At 31.0% G+C, this 26449-nt stretch overlaps 1 protein-coding gene across 2 annotated transcripts in view; it reads left to right on the top strand.

Moving 5' to 3' along the window:
* LOC134705084 (secretin receptor-like) overlaps positions 1 to 21724 on the top strand; it is a 57240-nt gene extending 35516 nt beyond the window's left edge. For both annotated transcript variants that reach the window (XM_063563851.1, XM_063563850.1), the window contains exons 2-13: positions 4550 to 4649; positions 5705 to 5815; positions 6631 to 6767; positions 10368 to 10462; positions 12105 to 12273; positions 14359 to 14515; positions 17143 to 17203; positions 17747 to 17816; positions 18220 to 18311; positions 18960 to 19098; positions 19955 to 19996; positions 21310 to 21724. In XM_063563851.1, coding sequence (XP_063419921.1) covers positions 4550 to 4649; positions 5705 to 5815; positions 6631 to 6767; positions 10368 to 10462; positions 12105 to 12273; positions 14359 to 14515; positions 17143 to 17203; positions 17747 to 17816; positions 18220 to 18311; positions 18960 to 19098; positions 19955 to 19996; positions 21310 to 21672 — 1536 coding nt within the window. In that variant the 3' untranslated portion in view covers positions 21673 to 21724. The remainder of the gene's footprint in view (positions 1 to 4549; positions 4650 to 5704; positions 5816 to 6630; positions 6768 to 10367; positions 10463 to 12104; positions 12274 to 14358; positions 14516 to 17142; positions 17204 to 17746; positions 17817 to 18219; positions 18312 to 18959; positions 19099 to 19954; positions 19997 to 21309) is intronic.
* The last annotated feature ends 4725 nt before the right edge of the window (positions 21725 to 26449 follow it).

The following is a 26449-nucleotide window of genomic DNA, read 5'->3' as shown; positions in this document are numbered from 1 at the left end:
AAAAAGCCTAGGAGATAAAATACATTCCTGTTTAACAAACAATTCCCATTTGACCTATATAGTTTCCATGCTACCAAAAAACTCTTATTGTTTAAATGTTAATTTTCCTAATTAGGTGCCGCACCTTCCCTTGCATACCACTTTGCCATTATGTAACAGAGAACCCGTCACGCCACACTATTTATAACGCCTGCGATGAATCCACAAAGTAGAGGTGTTCTTTAAAAGAACGAGACAGACAAAAAACAGATTATTGATACGTCAATCCTAACAAAAGGCCCCCTTGTTATCTCCCAGTATTTTATACTTTTCTAAGAAGGCGTGTCCCAACTATCTAGTGGTATGTTTTCGCGGTCTTAGATTTTCAGATAATAGATACTTTGTCTAGTCTAATGATTTACCAATTGTAACATTGTTTATACTGGGTGTTGATTCGCAGGGCAGGTGAAACATGCATACACAGCAGGACATCAGATTTGATAAATTGATTCTAAACAAAATCATGACAAACAACCATGTTAGTCTTTTTAGCAAATATTAGATAGACGTTGATGACGTATGTTATGATGTTCTTTAGGAAGATCTATACTTTTTATGATTTTATCATAATCCCTTTGTAAAATATTTACCTGATTTAAAATGTTATCTTGGATATATTGTTTTGTGTTATTTGAGCTAAATTACAGTTTAATACACTTTTTCTTATGCGCGAATGGTTTTTTTTTTGTAATTGTGATGACACGGATATGGTTTTATTTAAGAACAATTTAATTTCAATATTTGCTTGTTATGAATGCATATGACTGCAGTGTATCTCTAGACAGCTATGTAAATATACAGTCGATCTTCTCTACTTATAGAATCCATATAAATGCTTTCAAAGCTTGTCTTGTATTAAAGAGACAATCGAAGATAATTTTCCGAAAAATGCTCAAATTTGACAAACGAAATATATTTACAACTTAGACAAGTGTTTTCGGTGTAAAAGAGTTTTAGCATAGTTATACTCCAGATTAAACAGTACACTTTCCAGTTGTAATAATTCAGGATATTTTTCAATTAAAACTTGACATTCAATTATCTAGTGATTACTAAGATTCAAATATAAAGTTATTACTGTCAAAGGATCTTAAAGAGTCGACAATTCTACGATTTATTGACATATTAGTTACAGCATAATATAAAAGATGGATTTTAACGACACTGCTCTCAACTTAAGGATTGGTATAAAAACGACTAGAATATAAGAACAATGGTTATTAGAGGTTAATAAAAAGGGAAACATATCCGTTAAACAAATGATTTCAAGATCGAACTAATTGATTTCGCAGGTGTATTCCGAAAAGACTCGTAAAGTTGATTGCAAATAAATACTTATTCAAACGGCATAAAAAAATAAGATGTGGTATGATTGCCAATTAGACAACCCAAGTGTTGTATAAGTACGCTTGTCCATTCGTTTTTGATGCGTTTTGTTTTTTGATTTTGCCATGTGATTATGGACTTTCCAAATTGATTTTCCTCTGAGTTCAGTATTTTTGTGATTTTACTTTTTTCATACTGTTATATATTCTCTAAATCAAAATGCACTTTTAGGTCATATTCTTTCAGTATATTAGACATTTGCAGTATTATAATCAACATCTAAATGCTTAAAAAGAGGCGAAAAATACCAGAGGAACAATCAAACTTATAAGTCGAATTCGAAAAGAAACTGACACCGCAATGGTTAAAAATACTAACAGGCAATTAAATACAGAAAACACAACATAGAAAATTAAAACAGTAGCAATATGAACCCCACCCAAAACTTGGGTTGATCTCAGGTGCTTCGGAAAGTAAGTAGTCATAAGTTAAACTCTTCCCTCAGATATTCTCTATTTAAAATCGACAGACTGGTTGAACGAAAAAGTTCATCATTGTTTACATTTTGAGAAATGTTCAATATGCATACAAATATCATATATTCGGTGATAATTCGTCCTTTGTAATAAACATTAAAATACCATTAAAATGTTACGTTTTGTTGATATGTTTTCAACCGTCAGTTTGCATTCCTGCCGAGAACCAAATATCCCACAATAGCTTTAATAAATTCGGATTTGCGTCCTTCTCTGCTCTTTATTCACATAAGGAGTGACGGTAACTAAACTGCCCAAAACTCCTAATATAGAATATCAATTATATTGTAATGTCATAAGATCTGCTCAAAATCATGACTTTGTCCTTGATTTTGCAACCGATGTACGACTTCAAATGATTGTCTATGGCAAACGGAATACTTTCAGACATTACATTGATGAACTTACCATTTCCCAGCAATACCGTACTTGCTGTTTAATATTTAAAATTTCATTTATTTCAATTTAAATTTTACGTTCGTTCTTGTTCCCGATTTTGCTAACTTCATCTAAGAGAGTTCTACTGACGAAAAATGATCTTCAGAATTACATATACAAGGAAACACGAGTAAAAATTTGAATAAACTCTTGACGAAATCGACTTTTCATAAGTTTTACGGTAATCATCTGAAATTGAATAGCAAAAAATAAAACAGTGTATGTGATCAAACTCACTTCTTCTTAAATAGTTATCAAAGGTACCTGGATAATGGATTATAATTTAATACGCCACACGAGCGTTTCGTTTACATAAGACTCACCAGTGACGCTAAAATCAGAATAGTTATTAAGTACAAAGTTGAAGACCATTGAGGACTAAAAATTCCAACAATTAGGTCTATTGCAAATGTGGATATCATAATAAGTTATTCGGGAACAAGGGAATATGTATTGAAATATCACGTAATTTAACTGAAGGTTTACAGATTTTCAAATTAAGTAACGTAATTGAAATTTGCAAATCCTGTAGTTATTTATTCATTAACATTTGGTATAGTAAAAAGGTAACACAATAAAATGGAAAAAAATAAACGAGAAAAATAAACGAAATCAATGTCGCTTTTGAATTATTATGTTCCAGCATCTCCAATTTGATTTCATGGAAATATTACCGTTTGGCCACGAAGCTAATTTTTTTTCAAGAAAACGATATAATAATTTTTAAAATGAAATACAATTTAAAATATGTGTATTGAATGGTCATCAAACGTTACCAATTAAGACTCAAAATATTTTATCATAATCTCATGTCACGCGTGTAAGTTGAAAAACATGAAATAATCAGGTTAGAAAAAAACTACCAATATAAAGCACAAGCCATTCAGCTTCTTATATTGATTTAAATAAAATTCAAGTTGTATGCATGTAAATATGTTTCAAAGGATGTTTTATAAACATGTCAATCTTTGTTCAAATGATATCTTAAATCTCCTGGAGCTGAAATTTAATATTATATCAGATATTCTTTAATAGAATTCAGAAATGAAAACATCGATATGACATCATCTTCCTGACCGATTTTGTCTTCACAATATCAAAATAAAAATAACTAAAAATATGACAATCAACTTTCAAAAAACCAATGATATATCTATTGCATCCGTTGATGTTGTAATTAATAAGTCTTAACAAGAGGAACAAGGAAACCTACATCTTTTTGTTGAAATATCCTGTCGTTTTATCTTTATTTTACTGATTGTTTACATGATGTTCAAATAAAGTTCCGTGAGTTGAAAATTAATGTAATGCTATTCTGGACATTTCATTGTTATTTATAAAATAGAGGGAGAGTCAAACTCATAGATCAAAAATAAACTGACATCGCCATGACTAAGAAAAGGAAAACAGATAACTAATGTACACTAGACACAACATAGAAAACTAAAGACTAAGCAACACGAACCCTGCCAAATACTGGGAATTATCTCAGGTGCTCTGGAAGCGTAAGCATATCCTGTTACACAAGTGGCAACCGTCGTGTTGATCATGTTATCACAAAGCCGGTAAATAGTCTGATTCGGTAGGTCACATTCGTAAAAAGGGAAGGGGATTGTTATTACTACATAAGGAACATATCCGATATCATCTGTGAAACGGTTATTTCCATAACGGTCAACCAACTCGTGATGGCGTCTGTGAAATTTACAAAGGGATGATTTCAACTTCACCCTTGGTTTAATAGCTTTCTTGTAAGCAGCACTCGATCAAGAAAATCATGATAGAAAATACAAGCCCAGGAATATCGTATTAATTGGAAGATATTTACTCCATATATAGGTCAATGATATATATACTCCGTCTGTTGGTTATCGCTCGTTATTTGATTTAAAATTCTTGTATAATTATTAAGTTCTGGTCTAACAAATGGTAACTGTTATCAATACAGTGCAGTAAATGACATGAAACATTTTTTTCGTTGGTATCTTTTAAATTACCATATTTTACCGGTTTGTCAGGTGTCCCTGCAAAATATGACTTTCATATATAATGCCTCTTTATATATTTTTGCATATTTTCTTCATGTCATTGCTCGTAGTTTTATTCATTAATCGATTTACGAATATATCACGTAGGTTTCCTCTTATTAAACTGAAATGTAATTGTAAATATTATTTTGTTGCCAAATTGAATTTTATGTTTCTTTTTAGGGTAAAGTATTCATAAGCCCAGATGATCAAGAAAAAGCTATTCTACGTGCACATATTGATTGTTTATCACAGCCTTCACACAGACCACATTCTAGTAATGGTACTTATTTAGATTAAATTGATAAACTTTTGAAACTTGTATATTAATTGCTTTACTCATAATTGCGTTATCTGCTCACATAATAGTTGTTTTTGAATCCGTTTTTTATTTTAAATATTCAACCAAGGAATCTGTTGAAGTTATAAGGCAATTACCAAGCATGAATACTGATATTAGTCTCAGCAATTTTATTTTCTACAGCTTTGTGTCATGTGTACTATTGTTTGTCTGTTTGTCTTTTCCAATTTAATAAGCCATACCGTTGTCAGTTTATTTTCGATTTATGAATTTGACTGTCCCTCTGAAATCTTTCGTCCCTCTTCTATCAATTATTTAAGATATTATTTTAAGGTCTTTCCTTTTACAAAGTGATACACCCTACTTTATTACTTCCGCATTTTTATATAATTTCCCGCCAATCTTTGGATAATGTTTCTCCGTAACCCTATGTATTGTCGCCAACATGTTCACACCTGTATCAATATTATAAATATCCATCTGAAACTCACTCTGCGAATCGTTTGATATTTACAGTATAAGGTTATTTGCCCCAAACTAAAAAGGCTTGTAAGTGGATAGACATCGGACTAGTTATAAGTAGAGAAATCCAAAGTCGAACTGTCCTTGTTGAATTTTAACCAAAAAGATTCTAGACACCTTAGTAGAATTATGCATTATGAAAATTAACATATTTCAGTTTGCCCCAAACAAAACAAGAAACTGTAGGTCGTAGACACATGAGATCTTCAACTCATAAAATTATCAGAATGACTTCAAATACGCCATAAATTACATTCGTTCGAAGCAAAATCTTGATATTGGAAAGATTTCGGGTCATTACATGGCAACTCAGACCTCAGAGGCATTAACCCATTGCTTGTTTGTAAAAAAGAGACTATCATCTATGACACCGAAATCTAAGATTCTTATCACATAAGTTGTTTTGCAAGAACTTCTGCATATATAGGTGTTTACGAAATTAAAATAAAAGAACTCTCAGTTGTTCACAAACAGTTGATATTTTACTTCTACTTTTTGTTTTATCTTCACTTCAGATGTATATTGCAATAGAACATGGGATGGGATACTGTGTTGGCCAGAGACTAAAGCAGATGAAGAGGTTATCCTGTCATGTCCAGATTATATCCATGAATTTTACTACAACAGTGAGTATCTGTATACTCTTCTTTTGTAATATGAGTCCTCATCACGCAATTTTTAAATTCATTGTGAATGATGCACTATTTTATGTATAATGTCTGCATATTGTGATTTAGAACGATTCGTGTATAAATATTATGTATTTTAGTTTTTTATCAGCCTACAATATTACTGCACAAGTGAAACCTTTGTAGAACAAACTTGATCATTTATAGTCTAAACCAGACTTGAATAATTTCAAATAGCCAAAATCTGTGAGTATAAAAACTAATAACAGATAGAATCATATTCAAAACAGTGTGGTCCTGGCCATTGATTGACGACCTAAATTATCCCATTGACTGGGACAGATTAGGTGAACGTTTGTCTGTAACGACCATTGCTCACTTCTTACTTATTATAGAATTCAAACTGTGGGGTCACCAAAGGTTCTTAACGCCTTTAATAATAAAATAATACGAAAAATTATTCAGGAATAACTTTATGTTTTGATTTATATTATTGATATAAATCAACACATCGTATTATTCCGGATTCGTTTTTCAAATTGCTTTATTTAGGTGTTGAGAACCTTTGGTGGCCCCACAGATTCAGTGTCTTTAACAAGTACATAGTGAGCAGTGATTGTTACCGTCAAACGTTCACCTAATCTGTCCCAGTCAATGGGATAATTTAGGTCGTCAATCAATGGCCAGGACCACACTGTTTTGAATATGATTCTAATACTTTCGACAACTTTGGCTGTAAAATTAAAGTATGTCCTTTTGTTTCAGTTGTGGTATCAAGATGCATAAATAATTGATGAGAAATTTTCCTTCAGATAATGCTTCGAAACATTGTATGTCAGACGGAAGATGGTTCATCCACAATGGTTTGAATAAGACATGGACAAATTATACATCTTGCTATAATCAAAGGCAGCAAAATCAACCGACGATGGTTCCAACATTAGTACAGGTAATTTCTAATATTCATAATTACAATAAGATTGAGTTAGATTTGAATTTAAAAGTCATCTGTTTTCGTTTATTTTTGTATCAACTCAATGAACTTTTCTTAATTAAACCAGCATCCTCAGCTGACCGAAGGGAAGATAGTTAATGATACGGAATAATAAGAAGTATAAAAGTAAATGTTGATGAAACTCAAGACATTTTGACATCACTTTCAATCGATTATGACCTTGCCGTCAGTGTCGAGAACTCCTTACACATATAACTTATTACCGATTGACTACATAATATCAGAAATTTCCTACACAAATATTAAATGATTATGCGGCTTTAATCTCTTGAATAGACACCCCAAAAAACTAGAACAACAAACATATACACAATGTTGTCTATTTTATTTTTTAATTGGTTTCGTCAAAATGATAAAAAGGTATGACTACACATTTGCTATACTCCATATGTTGCTAAGCAAATTTGTTGTTGAACAAGGGAGAAGAATAAACTTTTTATAAACCAAAAAAAACAAACAACGGAAAACCTCTTTTCATGCTATAATTTCAACTTGAGTTGATTGTCTTGTTATTTGTGCAACAATATTGCTATGAATAAAGTAGTAAACCGCTGTTCAATAATAATATAATGATTAGGTAGCAATACATAGTCAGGAGTTAAGTTTCGCATTTTTGGCCCTGGTGGATTTTTCAAATAGGAAAGTTATTGTGTAATAAAATTCATTTTAGACAGCTGAATGTTAATTTAGCCTTCCAAGATGGTTTATAAGAGCATTAAGATTATTTTTTACATGCTTTTTGGGCTATTTTCTGTTTGACAATCCGTATTTTCATAGCTTGACCGGCCGTCGGTCCAGAAATTAATGTAATGTTTACAAACACATTTTTCTACACGAAGTTTTGGACACAAGTTTACAAAAAATGAGATGCAAGACATATGATTTTCTTTGGATTTTCTGAATGATATATGTACACAGTTTCAGAAAAGGTATTACTTCAAGTGATTGAAATTCTACTTTTACCCAAATTTGGGGGAAATATGCGACATCTTTTCCCCACTTTTTGCAATATTTTATAACAAATAAATGCAGACTGTTGCCATGGATACACCAAAAAGAATTTATATTTTACCATTTTATAAATAAAATATAAAATCTATGGACGATTCTGATTACATACATATGACCATATATGACACAAACAGTAAGCTTGATATTGCAAGAAATCAATGAAAAGGGGATGATAAAATTTATAAGGGCAAATTTTAATATTTTTCCAATCTGTTTATTGCTACCTTAAGCAAAAACAAAGCCGGTTTACAAATTAAACCCGATGTTAATAAAGATACATGATACGAATAAACGAGCAAAGGTTATACGATCGTCTAGACAATATTTCAGCTCAACAACTTGCCTTTTTATGTGTCAAATTCAAAATCGGTTAACATTCAAATAGATCAAAATGCAATGTGCAAGATCGGTCTTTCTCTGTAAATGTATCATTTTTTTCTCAGTTTCTGGAAGGATTCAATGGTAGCCGTTTTAACAAATTTTTGAAAAAAGATTACCAGAACGAAATACAAGAAATCTTTTATGAAAGTTGTATACGTCAGCAGCGCTTTTTTTATTTGTATTATTCATGAACGCTCACAACTTAATATTTGATTTCTGTTTACTATAGCAGTTACATCTAATCTTTTAATTAGATTTTAAACAATATATCTTTTGACCAAGATGTTCATTCGATTTCAATTGATGCACCTGCTTGTTTACGTTTCATATTCTACCCCAATTGTGAACTTTCCATATCTATGTTTTAACATTCAAGCCATCTTACAGAAGGTGTATATGTTCAAAACCATATGAGTATTTGGACCGTACGCGTACGGTTCGGACCGTATTCGTATACGCGTACGGTCGAACCGTATGAGTATACGCGTACGGTCCGATACGAGCTGACCATACATGTTATTTTATCATATGGGTAATTAATTAAATTGAAACAAGCATTTAACACAATCTTTATTTTACTAGTGATTTTTAGTTTTACAAATTGTTATTGATAATTTATTGCAATTAGATAAAATGAACAAATGAACAATTAAAATTAAGTATTTGTTTAATTGTAAATCGGAATCCTATTTTGGTACTGTCGCCCAAGGTGACACAATTCAAGTAACGTAATATTTTTTACATTTTCATGTATGCAGTTCATGCATTTTTCTTTGCATTTGCATTTTGTGGTTAAGTTGCTAAATATTCCAAAACAATTGACCTCCCGCATGATATTTACTTCCGATATCTTCAATTTCAGTGATCATAATTCAATTAATGTATTACTGATCGACATGCAAGATACAAATGATAAACAGATTTAATAAGCGTGAATTTAAAAAAAAATATATAAAGTTTTTGTTTCAATTACAATTGAACCTTTTTATACTAATTTGATAGTTAAGTTATGTTGATCTGCTACACGCATTTGTATCTAATAAACCTGACCATCTTTTTTAATATTAGTCAGACCGTAGGCGTACGGTCCGACCGTATGAGTATTTTGAAAAAGTACGCATACGGTCCAAATACTCATACGGTCTGGAACATATATATATCTCCCAGTTTATAAAATATTCCAGGTCTTTAATTTCCTATCATTATTTTCCTGAAAGAGGGTTACTTCTCAGATGGAAACTATTAAACCTAGAGTTCCAAGTCGTAAAGTGGTATCATTCCTTCATAAATTCTATGGACACCATCACGAGATTGTTGACCGTTATAGAAGATGTGTTTTACAGGTGACAACGAATATGTCCCAATTCTTGAAACCGCAATCCCGTCCTCTCTCCCCAAAATGTGACCTACTGAATTAGACTTATCACAGGTATTGTACTTACAATAGCAACATAACAGGTACAACATGTGAATCAAAATGTGCCTATCTTACGTAGCACCTGATATCACCCCCTGGTTTTGTATTGTGTACGTTGCTCAGTGTCAAGATGTGTATGTTGTGTTTAGTATATTAGTTCGTCTTTTTGTCTTTTTTGCCACTTTTCATTCACTGACGACATGTCCAAATTCTTTAGATACCAGAATATACGTGTATAAATATAACAAGATGTTGTATGAGTGTCAATGAGACAACTCTCTGTACAAGTTTAATCTGTAATTTATACCCCTTGCGCACTATTACTATATATTGAGAACATTTTAACACGTAGTCAACGCACCAGGTCTCTCTCCCTATGTAGTTCTGTCGACTCCCTCAGACTTAATTCCTTGATTTTTCTATCGCCAGCTCAGTAGTCAACACTCCTTTATTGACATAAAATTCCATTAAAAAGACATGTATCAGAACTTTTCTGTCTTTAAAATATTGAATTACTCAAAACACTCAAGCTTGTTTCTACCCAAAGCTTGAATAGCTGCAGCCATGTTTTGCACAAGTTTTTGCAAATATTTGGATTAAATGCTCATCATATTTTAACCTAATGTTGAGCCAACCTAAACTGACAAAACAATACTTTAACGGTAGATTTTATTTTTTATCTAGCTATTAGTTATAATGATTCAGTTTTTGTTTCTTTTTTTCAGCAACATTTAGAAAACATCAAAATTATGTACAATATCGGTTATGGTATATCTCTGGTGTCATTGAGTTTAGCCGTGTTTGTTATGGTATATTTTAGGTATGTTTTACAGTTGAATATGTTGTTTGCCAGATTCAAGTACCCATATTGAATATCTGAACGTGCTCAGGTTAAACTGCGTTCGAATGCAAGATAGCTTGTCCCATTGTCTTGTTATCGTGGGGATTTCAGAAGAATGTTGGGTATACTATATAAATATGATCTTTGGTTTTTTTTGTTGGGATGCTTTTGGTTTTGTTTTTTTAAATTTTTGTTAAAAACCTCCCTCGTCATGATAGCATCCGTTTTTTGTTAAAGAAACGTCTTCATTTAAAATATAAAATGTATCATATGAACAGATTTTTGTTCTTTATACGCAGAATGCATCTGAAAGTCAGGTGAAAAAAATAACCCTCCTCAAAATGATATGTTTTTTTTTTTTTTAATTTCATAAGACAAGATATATATAGTTTTATCTAAAACTCGCCAATGGCGACGATAATTTTTGTTATAAAATTTTAACTTTGTATGAAACTTAAACTTTATGGTCCATCAAAACTGATGTACACTTTTTCTATATGAAAAATAATCATATAATAACCGTTTTGCATTTTAATAAACGTGTACTGTGGATTCATTAATATTCGTTGGATACCAATTTTCGTGGATTTCGTTGGTATAGGAGAACCACGAATTCAAATGTTCAACGAATTATAAGTTTACAAAAGGAAGGAGTGTAGACTTTGCCAAAACCACGAAATTAAATATCCACAAATATGTAAGTTTTCCTCAAACCACGAAAGTTGGTACCCACGAAAATAAGTGAATCCACAGTATGTATTTTCAACTGAAATTCGGGTCATATTGTCAAATATCTTTAACTTATCGGTCGTCCCACTGTCTATATCACTCTGTTCAGCTCTTAATATTATTCCGTATTATGTCTTTGTGACGTCAATTACGTTGACCCGGCCTTAATAACTTTGACCCTGACATATCAGCGACGTCATAATGTTTGAACCGACGTTAATAACTTTGACCCGAACTTATCAAGTAATCTTTTGTGTGCTGGTGAAACAAAGAAAACACTTCTTAAACACGCAAATATAGCCCGATATATTGATTATCAGATTATCTGCATATTGATATTGTAAAATATCAGCTGCTTGACATAATATGAAATATTTTTGATCTCGTTCGCTACGCTCACTCGACAAAAAGCTTCATATTATGTCTCGCAGCTGATATTTTACGATATCAACATGCAGATAACCTGATAATCGGTACTTATTGCGCTTTTACATATTTGATGCGTAAAGTATATTTTAGTGATAGATTCATAAAGCTAAAACCTTGATATTCCCAGGTTTTTTATAATTTTTTGAATGGAAATAAAAGAAAGGGGACATAGATATTCAGAGAAACCAACTTTTAATTCAATGGAGTAGTAATTCACATAAAAGTATAATTAATTTTCAAAGAAACGTAGAACATATCAAATTTAGGTATGGATTTAGTAAGACAGCAAAAATATTGTTTCATCAGGGTTTTTTAAGTTTATCACACTGTTTGTTTTCTCTCATATCTCGGCAATTATAAGTTATACATATTGTTTTAAACATTTTCAATTAACTGTTTTGAACTCGCCTTTTTTATCAAAAATAAAAGTTTTTCTGTATCAATTTAAATTGTCTAATTGCAGGCGCCTACATTGTCCTAGAAACACGGTTCACGTGAATTTGTTCATATCATTCATTTTACGTTCTTTGGTGACAATCATACGAGACAATGTACTGGTCCAGGGACTAGGTCTACCAGGGGATGTCGAACAGACGCCTTATGATACTGTGATATTTATAACTAATGGCACGGTAAGTTTTCCAGTGAATAAAGCTAGGCAGACTTACATGTAACATAAATTTTATTTTGAAGGAAGAATCATGTTCCATTACAAGAACAGCAGTTAACGAAATGTGGTCTCTCATTTAAACAAAAGACTAAAGAAAAGTAACTTCGTTAAACTGTTCAAAAACTAAATAATTGTCAGAAAATATCTTACTTCATTGAAATGTTGACCTTATTGAAATAAAATATAAAGTCGGTTCTATCTGTAATAGTATCCGTAAGTTATACATGACATTGCAATTACAATGTTTTGATTTCCTAGTATTTAACCTTTGATCAAACCAACTATAAGTATTTTTGTTTGATGATCGAAATACGGTTATTAAGATTCGTGTAAGACAACAGAAAGAAATTGCCAATGAAATAAGTTCTGCTTTTTTAAACCATGGAAAACCTGTTCAGAAGTAGAGTCCATATTGATATTTTGTATATTGAAAGCATTTTATTCCCCTTTGTTAACGAAACAGAAATCAACTGATAAACCATACATGTTATCTACCACTTATCGTATAACGATTAATGGTCTACTTGTTTCAACGTTGTTTACAACGACGTTTTATCATTATATAGTAAATTTCTGAGAATTCATTCATGTGTTCATTTATTGCAATGATTTATGATACAGGTTTATAGTTTTTTTTCTCAATATTAAAAATACAATCAAGGAAATATTATCAAAAGATACTAGAAACTCCTTGATTGATACTACAATAAATTTGAAAAGTTCAGATGCATAAACATTGCATGGTGTAAAAAATACCACATTATATAATAGATTCTGATTAATTATATAAATGTATATTGTGCCATTTGAGGAATGTCGTAAAAATGGTCAGTGATCTGTGCATTTTGATGCAAAATATAGTTTAAAAAGCAGTAAACCATATATCGTGCATGTATACTTGCTTGAGTTACATTGTTTTATCCTTTTGTCTTTAGTTTTTGCATGACATAATTTAAAAGATAAGAAATGTCTGTAAAATTTATAGTTCATATATTACGAAAACTCTTCTTGATATGAGATTTAGTAAGGGTTGTTTGTGTCTCCGTAGGTAAATTTAGTATTGCGTAGGCATACTGCGTGGTGCCAATCCTTTTCTGCTATGCAATTCATGTTTTAATTTGCCAACGTTCAATAAAGCTATCTAAACAGCCAACCGATTGTTCTTAACATTACCTAAGTGTCTAAACAGTCCTGAATTTGAAGTGGACATCTTAAAACAATTATCGAAAGACATTGTCAGTTCAAATCAAAATTGTTGTTACAGAAGAACAATATAAATTGACTAGCGTAGTCATTCATGGTGTGTCACATAATGTTTTCTTTGACATGTAGTAGCTTTTTAAGAAGAAAAAAAGTTGAAGCTGGCGTTATCGTTGAACTTCAATTCACTCTATATAAATGACATTCTTTCTCAAAATAGTTCACTGTTTAGTGATTATGCTGCCAATATATATCCCAGGAACTTAAAATCAAAGATACTACAGATACAGATAGGTATATCTCATATATTGACCTTCATCTAGAAATTTGAAATTGAACATAAACATCGGGTGAGAAATTTACTTTATGAGAAGGGATAATTTCTATATTCCAGTAATGAACTTTCCATTATGTGTAACAACATTCCAGCAACTCCTGAACATGGGTTATATATTTCCAAGTTCATAAAACAATCTTAAGTTTGCGTTTCCCAACAAAATTTTCATGGTAGAGGGTAACTGTTTTCAAGGAGGCTATTTAATCAAAAGTTCCAATTTATAAAGTTAAAGTCATCCCTTATAGAGTTTTATAGTCGCTTTCATGATTTTTGTGACCTCCGATATACACCATTTGTAGTAATTAAAGGCAACAGTAGTATACCGCAGTTCGAAATTAACAAAGAGCCCGTGTACGAAATGTCACCGAATGTTTAATTGCATTGTATTTGCATGAACAACACGATGGGTGTTACAAAAGCTCAAAATATCCACGATTGATATGGTTAGGTATAGATCATGTTTTAACGGATACATTTTTTTTATCTGAGTATTTATGTTTTTAATTGCAGCATTGGGAATGTAAGCTCCTCTTTACAACGTTTTACTATATACTGTCTGCAAGTTATATGTGGATATTTGTTGAGGGACTACACCTGTATATATTAATAATGGTCTCAGTATTTTCGGAACGGAAATGCGTTAGATGGTATATACTACTAGGTTGGGGTACGTATTTTCATTATTTGATATAATGCTAACGAAGATGCGTTTTTCTTGTTACTTAACGGGGAAAACTAGGAATCTAAAAATGTATATCGTTTCTTTTAATATTCGTTTTCGTTTTTGTTGTTCAAACAACTTAAGATTAAATGATAAATGTAAACAATTAAACCATTTATCATTTTGCAACATTCTATCTCCATAGATATCGCGACTAATTGATTCTTACTAAAGAAACAAATCTTGTGGAACTCTTATAAATGAAAAAGAAATACTAGCAGAAATAACATATGATTTTTAAACAACTTTACCTTTACGAGAAATCAAATCTAAAGCAAAAAAATGCTTTTCGTCCCTTTTCGCGTAAATGCAATACATTTTATAGTTCAATTTCATTTTTCTTCTTTTTACCGTTCGCCTTTACACTCAAGTGTCATAATTGCTGTTTGTATGTGGTGTAGTGGTCTGTGTGCTTTATAGCCTAAGAATTTCTTTATTATTGCTTGTATCACTTAAAATATATAAGCTACATTTATCAATTTTTCGATCATCAGATTCAGTTCTACGACTTCTAAATGCATTCAAATATTATAAAAATACAAAATACCATCCGGAACTCTATTAGATTGAGTATGTATTAAACATATGGTTTGGGTATTGGATTTTGTGCAAATACAGGAGTGGTGTATTGCCACAAATTACTTTAAATGATTTTATTTCTTTTTTTTTTCTTTCTTCACACAAAAAAGTAAAATAATGAACTCCTAGGGTAATTCTTATGGAAATTTCCTAAGCAAATGGCAAAATTAAAAATCTCAAACAGCATGTAAACATCGAACGAATGAATAAAAACTGTCATATTTCTGACTTGATACTGTAAAAGGCATTTTCTAATGTAGAAAGACAATACACAATTAAATATCATATACATAAACTCATCATAAATACCAGGATGTAAAGACTTCTCTAATTAAGATCTACCATAATCAGTTTTATGATGATTTGATTGTCTAATTTTACAAAAGTTATTTCCACATTAAATCAATATAAGAAATAGAATTATTTATAATCATATTTTTCGATTATTGCAAAAAAAATCCAACAAGTACTTTGATATAGCAAAACATTTTTAAAAATATTTTTATTTTTATTTTTTCGTAATGATATGCTCCATTAAATGAACAGTTATACATCATTAGTGACTACGTATTTATCAAATGAGATGAAAGGAAATGTATGTATTATGTATTAAAGTACGTTTCTCGTTGCTTAATTTTAAATGTTTTTCAGTAAATTCTTCTAGTAAAATTTCATTACGGTACATTAATAAATGAATATAAAAAAACATAATCATTAAACACCGAAAGCATGTCAGATATTAGTACATAATTGTTGTTAGCGTATTCAGCTATTATTTTCATTGTGATAATTTTAGCCATATTAACAACATTAAGACACATTAGAGTTGTCTACAATTTATCACATGTATACACTTGATTGACCTAATCTACATACTTTTTGGATTTATGTGGTAGATTATATGCTGTTTTCGAGAAATATATAAATACAGAAAGGCCAAACATAGTTAAGCGACAATTTTAATTTACCACAGCAAAAACAAACCATGAACGATGAAAAGACACAAGATTCCACGAAACACTGCATAGAAACCCCAGACTTAGCAACGTGAACCCCACAATATATAAAATAAATTTAGTATACTATTTAGTATCATTAGTTATTGAGGATTGATTATCGGTTAAAACTATCTGAAAATGATAATGATGGTACACATGCAAACGTGTTACAGATTTTATGGTACCCCCATCCCTTAATTTTTGAGAAATCGTTTTGGTTATTTCTTGAATCAATCACTTTAACCATTTTCAAATGTTATTATTCAGAAAAAGGACTTTTCTTCTTTTCTAGCTGATTAGCCAGACTAGTTCTACTTGTGGAGTGAATATGTTCCGAAATTGTTATTCTTAACTTTTGTCCTTTATATCTAATCGGAAAACTTAATCATGAATATGTTGAATTCAATATATTTGAGAAAGCGCACAGTAATTTGTAAGTTATTATAGGTAAATAAGCAATAATTGAGACTAGAACGGTCATTGAATTATATTATTGATGAACTTAATTGTACTAATCTGATATACTAAGGCATTAATAGGATATTATTGATATAGGATGTTGCACGGGCATTCATATGAACAAATAAAAGAAACAATGTTGGTCTAGACAATTGTTATGTTTATTTTTTTTAAGTCTTCATAAATGATTGCTTTAAAAGAGACTAGGATGATAAGACTAATGCTTGTCATGGTCAGCTTATCATATTTATAAAACACGCTGAAAGTTCATGCACTTGGCAACATTTCAAATCGGTGTTTAGTTTTAAATTAACAAGATATTCCCTTAAATAGAAGTATTTATATAAATATTAATATTAACTGCAGCAAAGGAAAGGAAAACATACACAATGAATAGTGCAAATATATATATATATAACTAACCTTTCCGACTAAGATAGAATGGAAAAAAACATTTCAGTGATTAAGTTTCATAGACTGTTGAAGTGTATAAAAATATATATATGTATATTTTGTTTTGTTTATGTATTTTTACAGGCTTACCAACATTGTCTGTATTTCCATGGGTTGGATTGAGAATAAAATTTGAAAACACTTTGTAAGTAACATGTACGTTCAGCTATGTTCCATAATACTGTAATTAATGATCCTTTACTGTGTTCGGATACAAACATTTCCGGTTATGATACTAATTTCATGCTGTTTCCTAAGGTTGATACACGATCGTCTCATTTTGGTTTTAAGCTTGAGAGTTCTGATTGTCCGACTTTAAAATGTCAAATCCAGCATCATTTTAGAATGTAAAATACAAAATTTTCGCCTTGTTAAATCAACATTTAATTAGTCATATAGAGTTAGAATTATGAGCTGAAATATTCAGCTACACGTCTATGACACAAATCAAAAATACTGAACTTCAAGGTAAATTCTTAAAGGGTAAGTTCATAAAAAATGGGGAGGGAATACACACTTTTCCTTGGTGGTGTTATATGTTAGCTACTCCTCCTCGGTGGTATCTCTGAACATGCACTTTTTTCTCTTAAAAAAAGAAAACTGCAATCCAATATTTCAGTTTTCTTTTTTGCAGTTAGCAAAACATGCAAAAACATTCATAATCTTGAAATGTATTTACTATTTACAGATGTTGGAATACCAATCCTACACCTGGTTATTTTTGGATTTTGAGAGGACCAGTCGTCTTAAGTATTGTGGTAGTTATTCAAATTTTTAAATGTTATGAAGTGTTATTCGTCATTTTTATAATTGGTTTAAAGAAAAAAATGCAAGAATTGTAGTAGAACACCGACAAATATAAACAGTTAAATAGCTGATATCTAAGAGAAAAAATAAAAGCAAGAAAGTCAAACACATCAACAATAGAGAAAAAAACTATGCATAGAATTCACATCTATTTCAGTGCGTTTTCATTTCTGATCAGTGAATGTCTATTTAGGAATATAACTGTTGCCAACGCTTTTTAAAATTTCTATTTTAAGTTAAATATGTTTATGTCGGAAAAGTTACAAACCTAAACAAGTATATTCAAAAAATGAACAGTCCAGTCGCACGTTCTTATTATTAAATACATTCTACTTAACATTGATTTAATTTTAGGTAAACTTTTTCTTCTTCATCAATATTTTATGGTCTTTGAATACTAAGATGAGAAAGGCGTTGTCAAGGTCAGCAAGAAAGAACAAGTACAGGTACATAATTTGTGTTGTTTTATCGTGTGTCATGCGATATACCTTAATTGCGTTTATTTGCCTGAGTTATCTGATCTCGGCACATCTTTTTGCGTTAGACGAGAGAACCAAATAGCATTGGTATCAGACACAGCATGGTAGATTTGATAATTTTTTGTAATATTTGATATAGTATGTATTAAAAAAGTTCTGTCATATTAAGCTTTCACATATACATGTATGTCATTCACACTCCAACGTTTTGTGATTGACAGCAACTTTACCGAGTATCATTCATATGTTCAAGACATTCCAAAAACAAAGGCAACAGTAGCATACCGCTGTTCAAAAATCATAAATCAATTGAGAGCCACAAATCCGGGCACGAACTAACACCGAGGGAAACACATCAACTATAGAAGGAAATTAAAGGAAAAACAGAAACATTGAAATTCAACAAAAACAGACGCCAACATACATAGAAACGAACTATTGGAGAAAAAAACTGCTAACTAAAACTGTACTAAAAAGTATGGATAAATTTCTTTAAACCAGATACGATTGGTCGTTCTGACATAAATAACTGAACAACTGGTGTTTCGGTGTCATATTGCCATTGCCATCGTTATTATTTATATTCTTGTAATGTTTGTTGTGTTTTACCTTCAGGCGTCTAGCGAAATCCACATTAGTTTTGATTCCACTATTTGGGATACATTATATAGTATTTATAGGAGTACCTGATGATATTCCTGCTGTGGCAGAAGTAGTCAAACTTTATTTTGAAATGTTTTTCAGCTCATTTCAGGTAATTTACTTGATAACAGTCCTACTCATGTATTTAATTACAGTTATAAATATTTCAATGCATATTTTAACGTTTGATAAAGATTAAAAGGAATTATTTGAACACGGTATGGACAGAAAATTAAGTATAATAAATCTTCATTGTTAATTAATCAACAGTTGATGTCGGATAAAACTTAAAAACATAAAGAGTTTTATATAACTTCTACATTTATTTTAAATGTATTAAGATTAAAATCATTATGGTGTTTTTCGATATGCCGATTGTTCTGTTATTCGTATTCTTTTTCTATTTAATTTGTTCCAATTGAATTTGGCTTATGTTTGTGCAAAATATAAGCAGCAGTATTTTACCTCTTTTCAATAGTAATAACTCAATTTAATAACTCGATTAGGGAAAGCAAAACCGAGGGAAACACATGAACTGTTAAATGACAAACAACTTGAACGGAACAACAGAAACTCTGAAATGTAGCTAAAAACAAACGCAAACAGACATTGAATTAAACTATTCGGTAACAACTGTCATAACCATGACTTGGTACAGGACATTCAACAAACAAATGATGGGTTCTTTTGTGTTTGACGAGAGAACCAAATATCCTGGATATCTTTCAAAACCCTTCATGGAATACAAAATTTATTAAACAGACACATCTCTAGATGTGGATTTTATCCCCTTCAATATTACTGGATAAAGTGAATAAAAAGTAGAAGTTTTGTTATCTGAAGCTTTCAAATATACATTTATGTGTCATTCATCACTTAGTATATGATGATCGACAACAACTTTACCATATGATGTTTTTCGATATGCCGATTTTTATTTATTTCTACACATTTTCTTTCTTTTTTAGGGATTAGTAGTAGCAATTTTATTTTGCTTCATGAATGGAGAGGTAATTTAAATAAACAAATTATTCAAATGTATAAGTCTATTATTTTATGTTGTTGACTTCATTGCTTGCTACCGTATAAGTATCTTTGTTGCAAAATAGCATTTATATTACATGCTTTTTTAACAAATTTGTCTTCTGTATAAAACTAAAAAAAAAATAACATGAATAAGATTCGTTATATAAACCTCATAAGAATCTAAAGCAAATCAACTGATTCCTGGATTTGAAGCGCTAAAGGCAGTTCAACGATAATATGCATTGTTTTTTATGCTCATTCTTTCACAATAAAACTTGTTCTCGTTTTAACCAGTTAAAATTCTCTTTTATTTTATTTTATTTCTATACTATATTTTAATGGTTGTCGTTTATTGTCTGTCATAATTGTTGTTCGTTTTTTTATTGTTTAGTCAAAAGACAGACTGCTGGCTTGTTCTTTTAATTTTTAACTCATTTCCTCATGTCGGGGTCTTTTATAGCTGACTTTTATACAATTTGTTTTGCGCATACGATGACCTACAAATGATTCATTTGTTCATTGTTTGACAGTTGTCATATTGGACGTCATACCACATATTTTTTATTGTATACCAGATTATTTTTATCCATATAAAATCAATGCATAAAATTATTATAAAGTATCAACTGTGTGTGTGATTTATTGAACTGAACGCCGTATAGTTGACCTTCCTGATAGATGTAATTTCAATTTATATATATACAAAGGTTTGGTCCTCCCTATCCTAATATTTGGTACCCACGGTTAAAATCAAACTGTTGCTCTGTTAATGAAATGATCATTATATATAAAGCTTTTAAAACAACAATTAAATGGGTTAATAGGGCCAAAACAGAAGGTTACAAAATTGTAAAACATACTAAACGAAAGAATGAATTCGATACATCAGCGTAAGAATAAGTGAATATGGTATATTGCCAATTAGAAAACTACCAGACTCTGTGCATAAATTCTGTGAATGCTAGCAACTAAAAGACCAACGCACTGCCTTGAACAATGATCAAAATCCATCCTGTATAATAAGCTATTGAAAGGCAAACATGAAACAAATCAATTGAGACAGCAAACTAAAACTTATGTGTGACAAATATTGACGAAAAAACAATATTACAGACAAGAAAACAAACGACAACCATTTAACTACAGGCTCCGGGTTTGGAACGTCAGCAAAAAGAAAGTTGCGGGCATAAATTTGTTGCTCAATTCTTATATAGTTACTAATATTTAGGATTCATTCAGCATGGAAAGAGTTTAACTTTATATGTGAGTTTTATTGTTTCTAATCTCTTAATTTTAGGTTCAATCTGAGATCTTAAAGAGAGTATGTAGGCGAAGACCATATAACCACTACCTTCGATATTATAGGTCAGCTCGATTAGCATCTCAAGAACAAAATTCATGTTCGGACCGGGCACAGTCGGGCATATATGACAACTTTGAAATTCGTTCAACAGGTACAGGAAACGACACCAACAAAAATTCTTCGAACACTCAATCAACGGACATAACTCCAGATAATGTTCCACGAAATGTACGATCCAGGATTTTCAAATGGCATATAGACTCTAAAGGCCATTTATGTCGGCATTACATGAAAAGAAATGAAAACAAATACTGTAATTTACAAATCAACCTTAGACGAGCTCAGAGTTGCCTTTGACGTTCGATCCTTATGTAACGGTTTTGTTGTTAAAACTGCTTGTAATACTAAAACATTATATAATATTCATTGTACAAGTATTACAATGAAAAAGTAGTTTTGACAATCACTCTGATTTGATAAATATAAGAAGTCTTGTAAAAAAACATAAAAATATCTTATTCTAAAATTTCCTGCAAATTTGAATTTCATACGGGATCTGTTGATTTTTTATTTCGTTTCAAAGATGTTTCCATGAATTCATTTTATTTTATGAATAAAATTATATTTTCGGATAACGTCGAAGACAAGCAAAACTATTATAGATTGAGGAAAAGAATAAATTACAAAGCCCATAACAAGAGCATATGTATGATATTAAACCCTCATGAGCGATTGTTCAAAAGAAAACTGATGTATTGTCTCTTGTTACTTCGACAAAATTTTGATAAAAATAAGTACTGAGGTCTAATTTGATTTCATATTCCGTGTGATTTATTTTACCGGAGACTTAAATTTGGTATACTGCATACGCGATATCATTTTACAAACGGTAACAATACGTATATATTTCATGCATCCAAAGTGCTTATCTTGATATACCTTTATTTTCAGTCGAATATTCGACGGCTGAGGTTGTATAAGAACCGAAGCAACATAATATTTTTATGTTACCAACTTTTGACTTTTGAAGTTAACCTAGGACTTCCTGGTATCAAGTCAAGTTAGAGCAACGTAAAGAAGTAACATCAAGCTTTTATAATCTGTACAATTCTTGGGGATAATATACTTCTTCATATTTTCTTTACACGACAAACTCATCGGAAAAAAAGTCAAATTCCCCCTCAAAAGAACGATTCAATGTTTGATTTGTCTTGCTCTTGATTGACCGAGTACCAGGATGTCGTAGGTAACCTGTCGAAAAAAATATAACTGAAAATAGTCTATTGAAGAGCTATATGACCAAAATTAACCAATTTATACCCAAATATGAAGTACTTACAATTTAACTGATGATATCTTTTGGGATTGATAGTCCACCAGTAGAGGTATCAAACCAGTGATGTGAAGATGAAAACAACGCGTTGTAAATTTTAGGCGCTTTGGCGCGCTTTTCTGTATTTACCTTCATAAGAAACCCTCAAAACCGAATGCCAGGATGTATAGGAACTGATCAAGTTGAAGAGTAGTATGACCAAAAAGGACCTGAATATAACCACATCCAGCTAATATCAAATTTGCCTGAGAGATTTGAAAGCTTAATTTCTTTATAATTTATCAATTCATAAACTGACAAATTTAGAAAATAGTGTTATGAATCATGTTAGTCCCTAAGTACTGATTACCAAGCTACTGATACCATGTGGGACTAATAGTCCACCTGCAGATGTATCGAATAAAAAATGAAGTCAATGCGTTCAAAATTGCATGCGTCAGAAACACTTTTCTGCATTTACTTTCATTGAGAACGCTAAAAAAACGGGTTTTTTTTTAAATAATAATCAAACAATTAACAAAGCAAAACGGTTAACAGTGCATCACATTTAACATTCCCATTGATTATATATGTTCATAAGATATACTATCTAGATTAAAGGCAACAACAGTTTAAATCTTATAAATCTATTAGATTATACGAATCAAGAGAACAAAAACCAAACGAACCACAAAAGATACGAAACCGTGTGCACCCTTCTAAGCATGCAACTCAAGCCATGTTTCCACACTCAGTAAAATCAATATGACACAATCATAAAATTAATCAATGATGTGTTTGGACTTTTGATTTTGCCTTTTGATTTTGGACTTTCCTTTTTGAATTTTCCTCGGACTTCAGTATTTTTGTATTTTTACTTTTTTCCACATAGTTGAGAAATGTACATTTGGACAGAGGTTTTATGTTACTGCTGATAAACTGGACATTGGCACTCACTGTCAATACCGTGGAGAAGATCAAGATACGAAGTTTCAAAAATATCGTTCTTTACTGTGATATATGAGATGCCAGTATTCACTAAAAAGTGGGATATTAAGTGAAAAGACATCATCAATATATTTAAGAACTTTGCAAGATGCTATTTCTTTTTGTCCTTAAGAATGATCAGTATATGTATATTCGTTCTACTTCATACAAGTACAAATACTAATCCGCCTGTAGGGATGTACAATGAAGTACTCAAATGGAAAACCCCGACTGTCTGTTGAAATATAAGTTCATAAAAATCAAAATTTGTCGTTGATCAAATACTTGATTTTTTTTTTATATCAAAATCGATGTACTAGTTTGAATTAGTTTCGAATACTTAAAGGGAATTTATAATATCTTCTTAATAAATATAAAACAGATAATTCTCCTTTGCGCAGATCCAAATGACAAATGAAATAATACCAAGCAGCCTAATACTGAAATGCGTAGTTTTTTTAATTTGATAAATATTCTATCGTAGAGGGTCTCATATTACCGCAAGGGTCGAAGAGTATAATGATGATTTTGTTTCGTTTTAAGTGTTTAACGTACACTCAATTTGGATTTAATGCGCTCCCGCATTTCTTAGTCGAAAATTTCGTTTTCACTTTGAGACAGTAAGGTAACAAAATTAACGGTACCAATGATTCTGCACAATATGACAATATATGAGATTGCTCGCGGCCAAATTATTTGAAAATTCAAAAGTTATTTAAAGGTGAAGAGTTGAGAAATAAAAAATACAAAAGTATATCATCATGAAACAAAACTTTAAAACAAAACATGATCCTACAGGTATGAGACTTACTATCGGAAATGTAAAGTAAGCGGCATGGTTCTCGCTTACTAAAAGTTGTTTTGAAATTATTCAGATGTTTCATTATCAAAGTTGGTTTAAGGTCGTCAATCTGTTATCTCTGCACCATCCATTATTCTTTTTAGCAACCATGCTTATAAAAATGGATGAAATACAAGCAGCATATGACGGTTCAAGAGTATTTCACAAATTGTCATGACGGAAAATGTTTTTGTGACTTTTGCTATGACATCATGATAACGTCACAATTTGATTACCAAGCAAGACAGCATAAAGTAGAGATAAAGAATGTTCCATAGAACGTAATGATGCTTAAATATCGACGTAATATCTTAATATATTAAGGGGTTCGTATTGCTTATTCTTTATTTTTCTATGTTTTGTCATGTGTACTTTTGTTTGTCTGTTTGTCTTTTTCATTTTAAGCCATGTTGTCAGTTTATTTTAGATTTATGAGTTCGTCCCTCTGGTATCTTTCGTACATCTTTTTAACGCGTTTAGCAAAAACGGAAAATTCATTTCAAATTTTGCAGATCGAATACGTCATCTCTCTGATTAACTTTTATATCACTTGATCAACAACGTTAAGTGGAACCATCCTTCCTGTGTCAATGACATCCCGTCTGTACAAGACTTTATAAGAGGAATCGTAATTATAAGGTTCTTTGCTCATATGTAATTAAGTCGTATCCTAACAACCCTGAAAATAAATATAGATCAATCACCTTTAATAAATTAACACATTGGGTCAAACTACTGCAGTTTGTTTTCTTTGTGTATCCTTTATTATACCAAGAAAGACTGCACAAAAATTCTTATTTTTATTTTTCATCTATTTTGATTATATCTCAATGTGTTTAAACACATTAACCTAGCTTCTATAGTTTTCACTGGAACAACCCACAACTGTTTAGAACTGGGAAAAATATATTACAGGGCTCTGTAAAGCAAGGATTCCTCCAAGTTTCAGGCTGGATGCATCTTGTCATACTGATAATTTGCTTTCAATTTACAGTTTTAACATAGCTCTTATTTTTTATACAATGGCAAGGATTTGCAAAAATGTTTTTAAATCAATATTTCAGTGGCAATAACTCCAAAACAGATGAACAGTTTGTTAACCAAAATGTTTACATTTGATAGAATTGACAATGCTGACCATGACGGATAAACTTATAAAAGAATATATGAAGTATTCATCAAAGAAACTTCAATCAAGAACAAATGGCATAAAGGCCTCTGGAGTTGTTTCTGTTCATCGTATTTAATCATGTGTTTGAATGATCTTTTGGATCAAAATAGTTTCTAAGAAAAAGGATCTAGTTTGTGCATACCATTGCAGCACATGGTATTTACATAGTTATGCGATCATATTTTTTTTAATCAACTGTCAAGGTACATTAAATGAATTACAACATAAGAGAAGCTAAAGATACCAAATGGACATTCAAACTCATGAGTCGAAAATAATATGACAACGCCATAAAAAAAAGAGTAACACTAAAATAAAAAATAAATGGTATAAAAACACAACAAAAGACTGAGAATCACAAACCCTACCAATGAATGGGGATGAAGGGTAAGCAGATCTTGCTCCACATGGGGATACCGTCGTTTTGCTAATGCAAGTACAAAACCGATAATAAGTCTAATTTGTAAACTCAAATTTTGTGATGAGATTATTGGATTTGGTTACGAAGATTATCCACATAACCGTCGTCGTCTGTGATTTAAATATTTCAATAAGATCAACCAAATCATGATGCCGTCTGTGAAATTTTTGAAGGTTGATTACAACTCTACTACTTTGACAACTGATTATCCACATAACCGTCGTCGTCTGTGATTTAAATATTTCAATACGATCAACCAAATCATGATGCCGTCTGTGAAATTTTCGAAGGTTGATTACAACTCTACTACTTTGACCTCTTAGTTGTAAAGCTTCTTCTATTAGCAGCAAACGTCAATTTGAGAAATCACAATTAGTAAATGCAAGCTCTAGAATATTGAAT

Source organism: Mytilus trossulus, chromosome 2 (genome assembly GCF_036588685.1).
Source record: "Mytilus trossulus isolate FHL-02 chromosome 2, PNRI_Mtr1.1.1.hap1, whole genome shotgun sequence".
NCBI classification, from domain to species: Eukaryota; Metazoa; Mollusca; class Bivalvia; order Mytilida; family Mytilidae; genus Mytilus; species Mytilus trossulus.
This window is presented reverse-complemented; position numbering and strand designations above follow the sequence as displayed.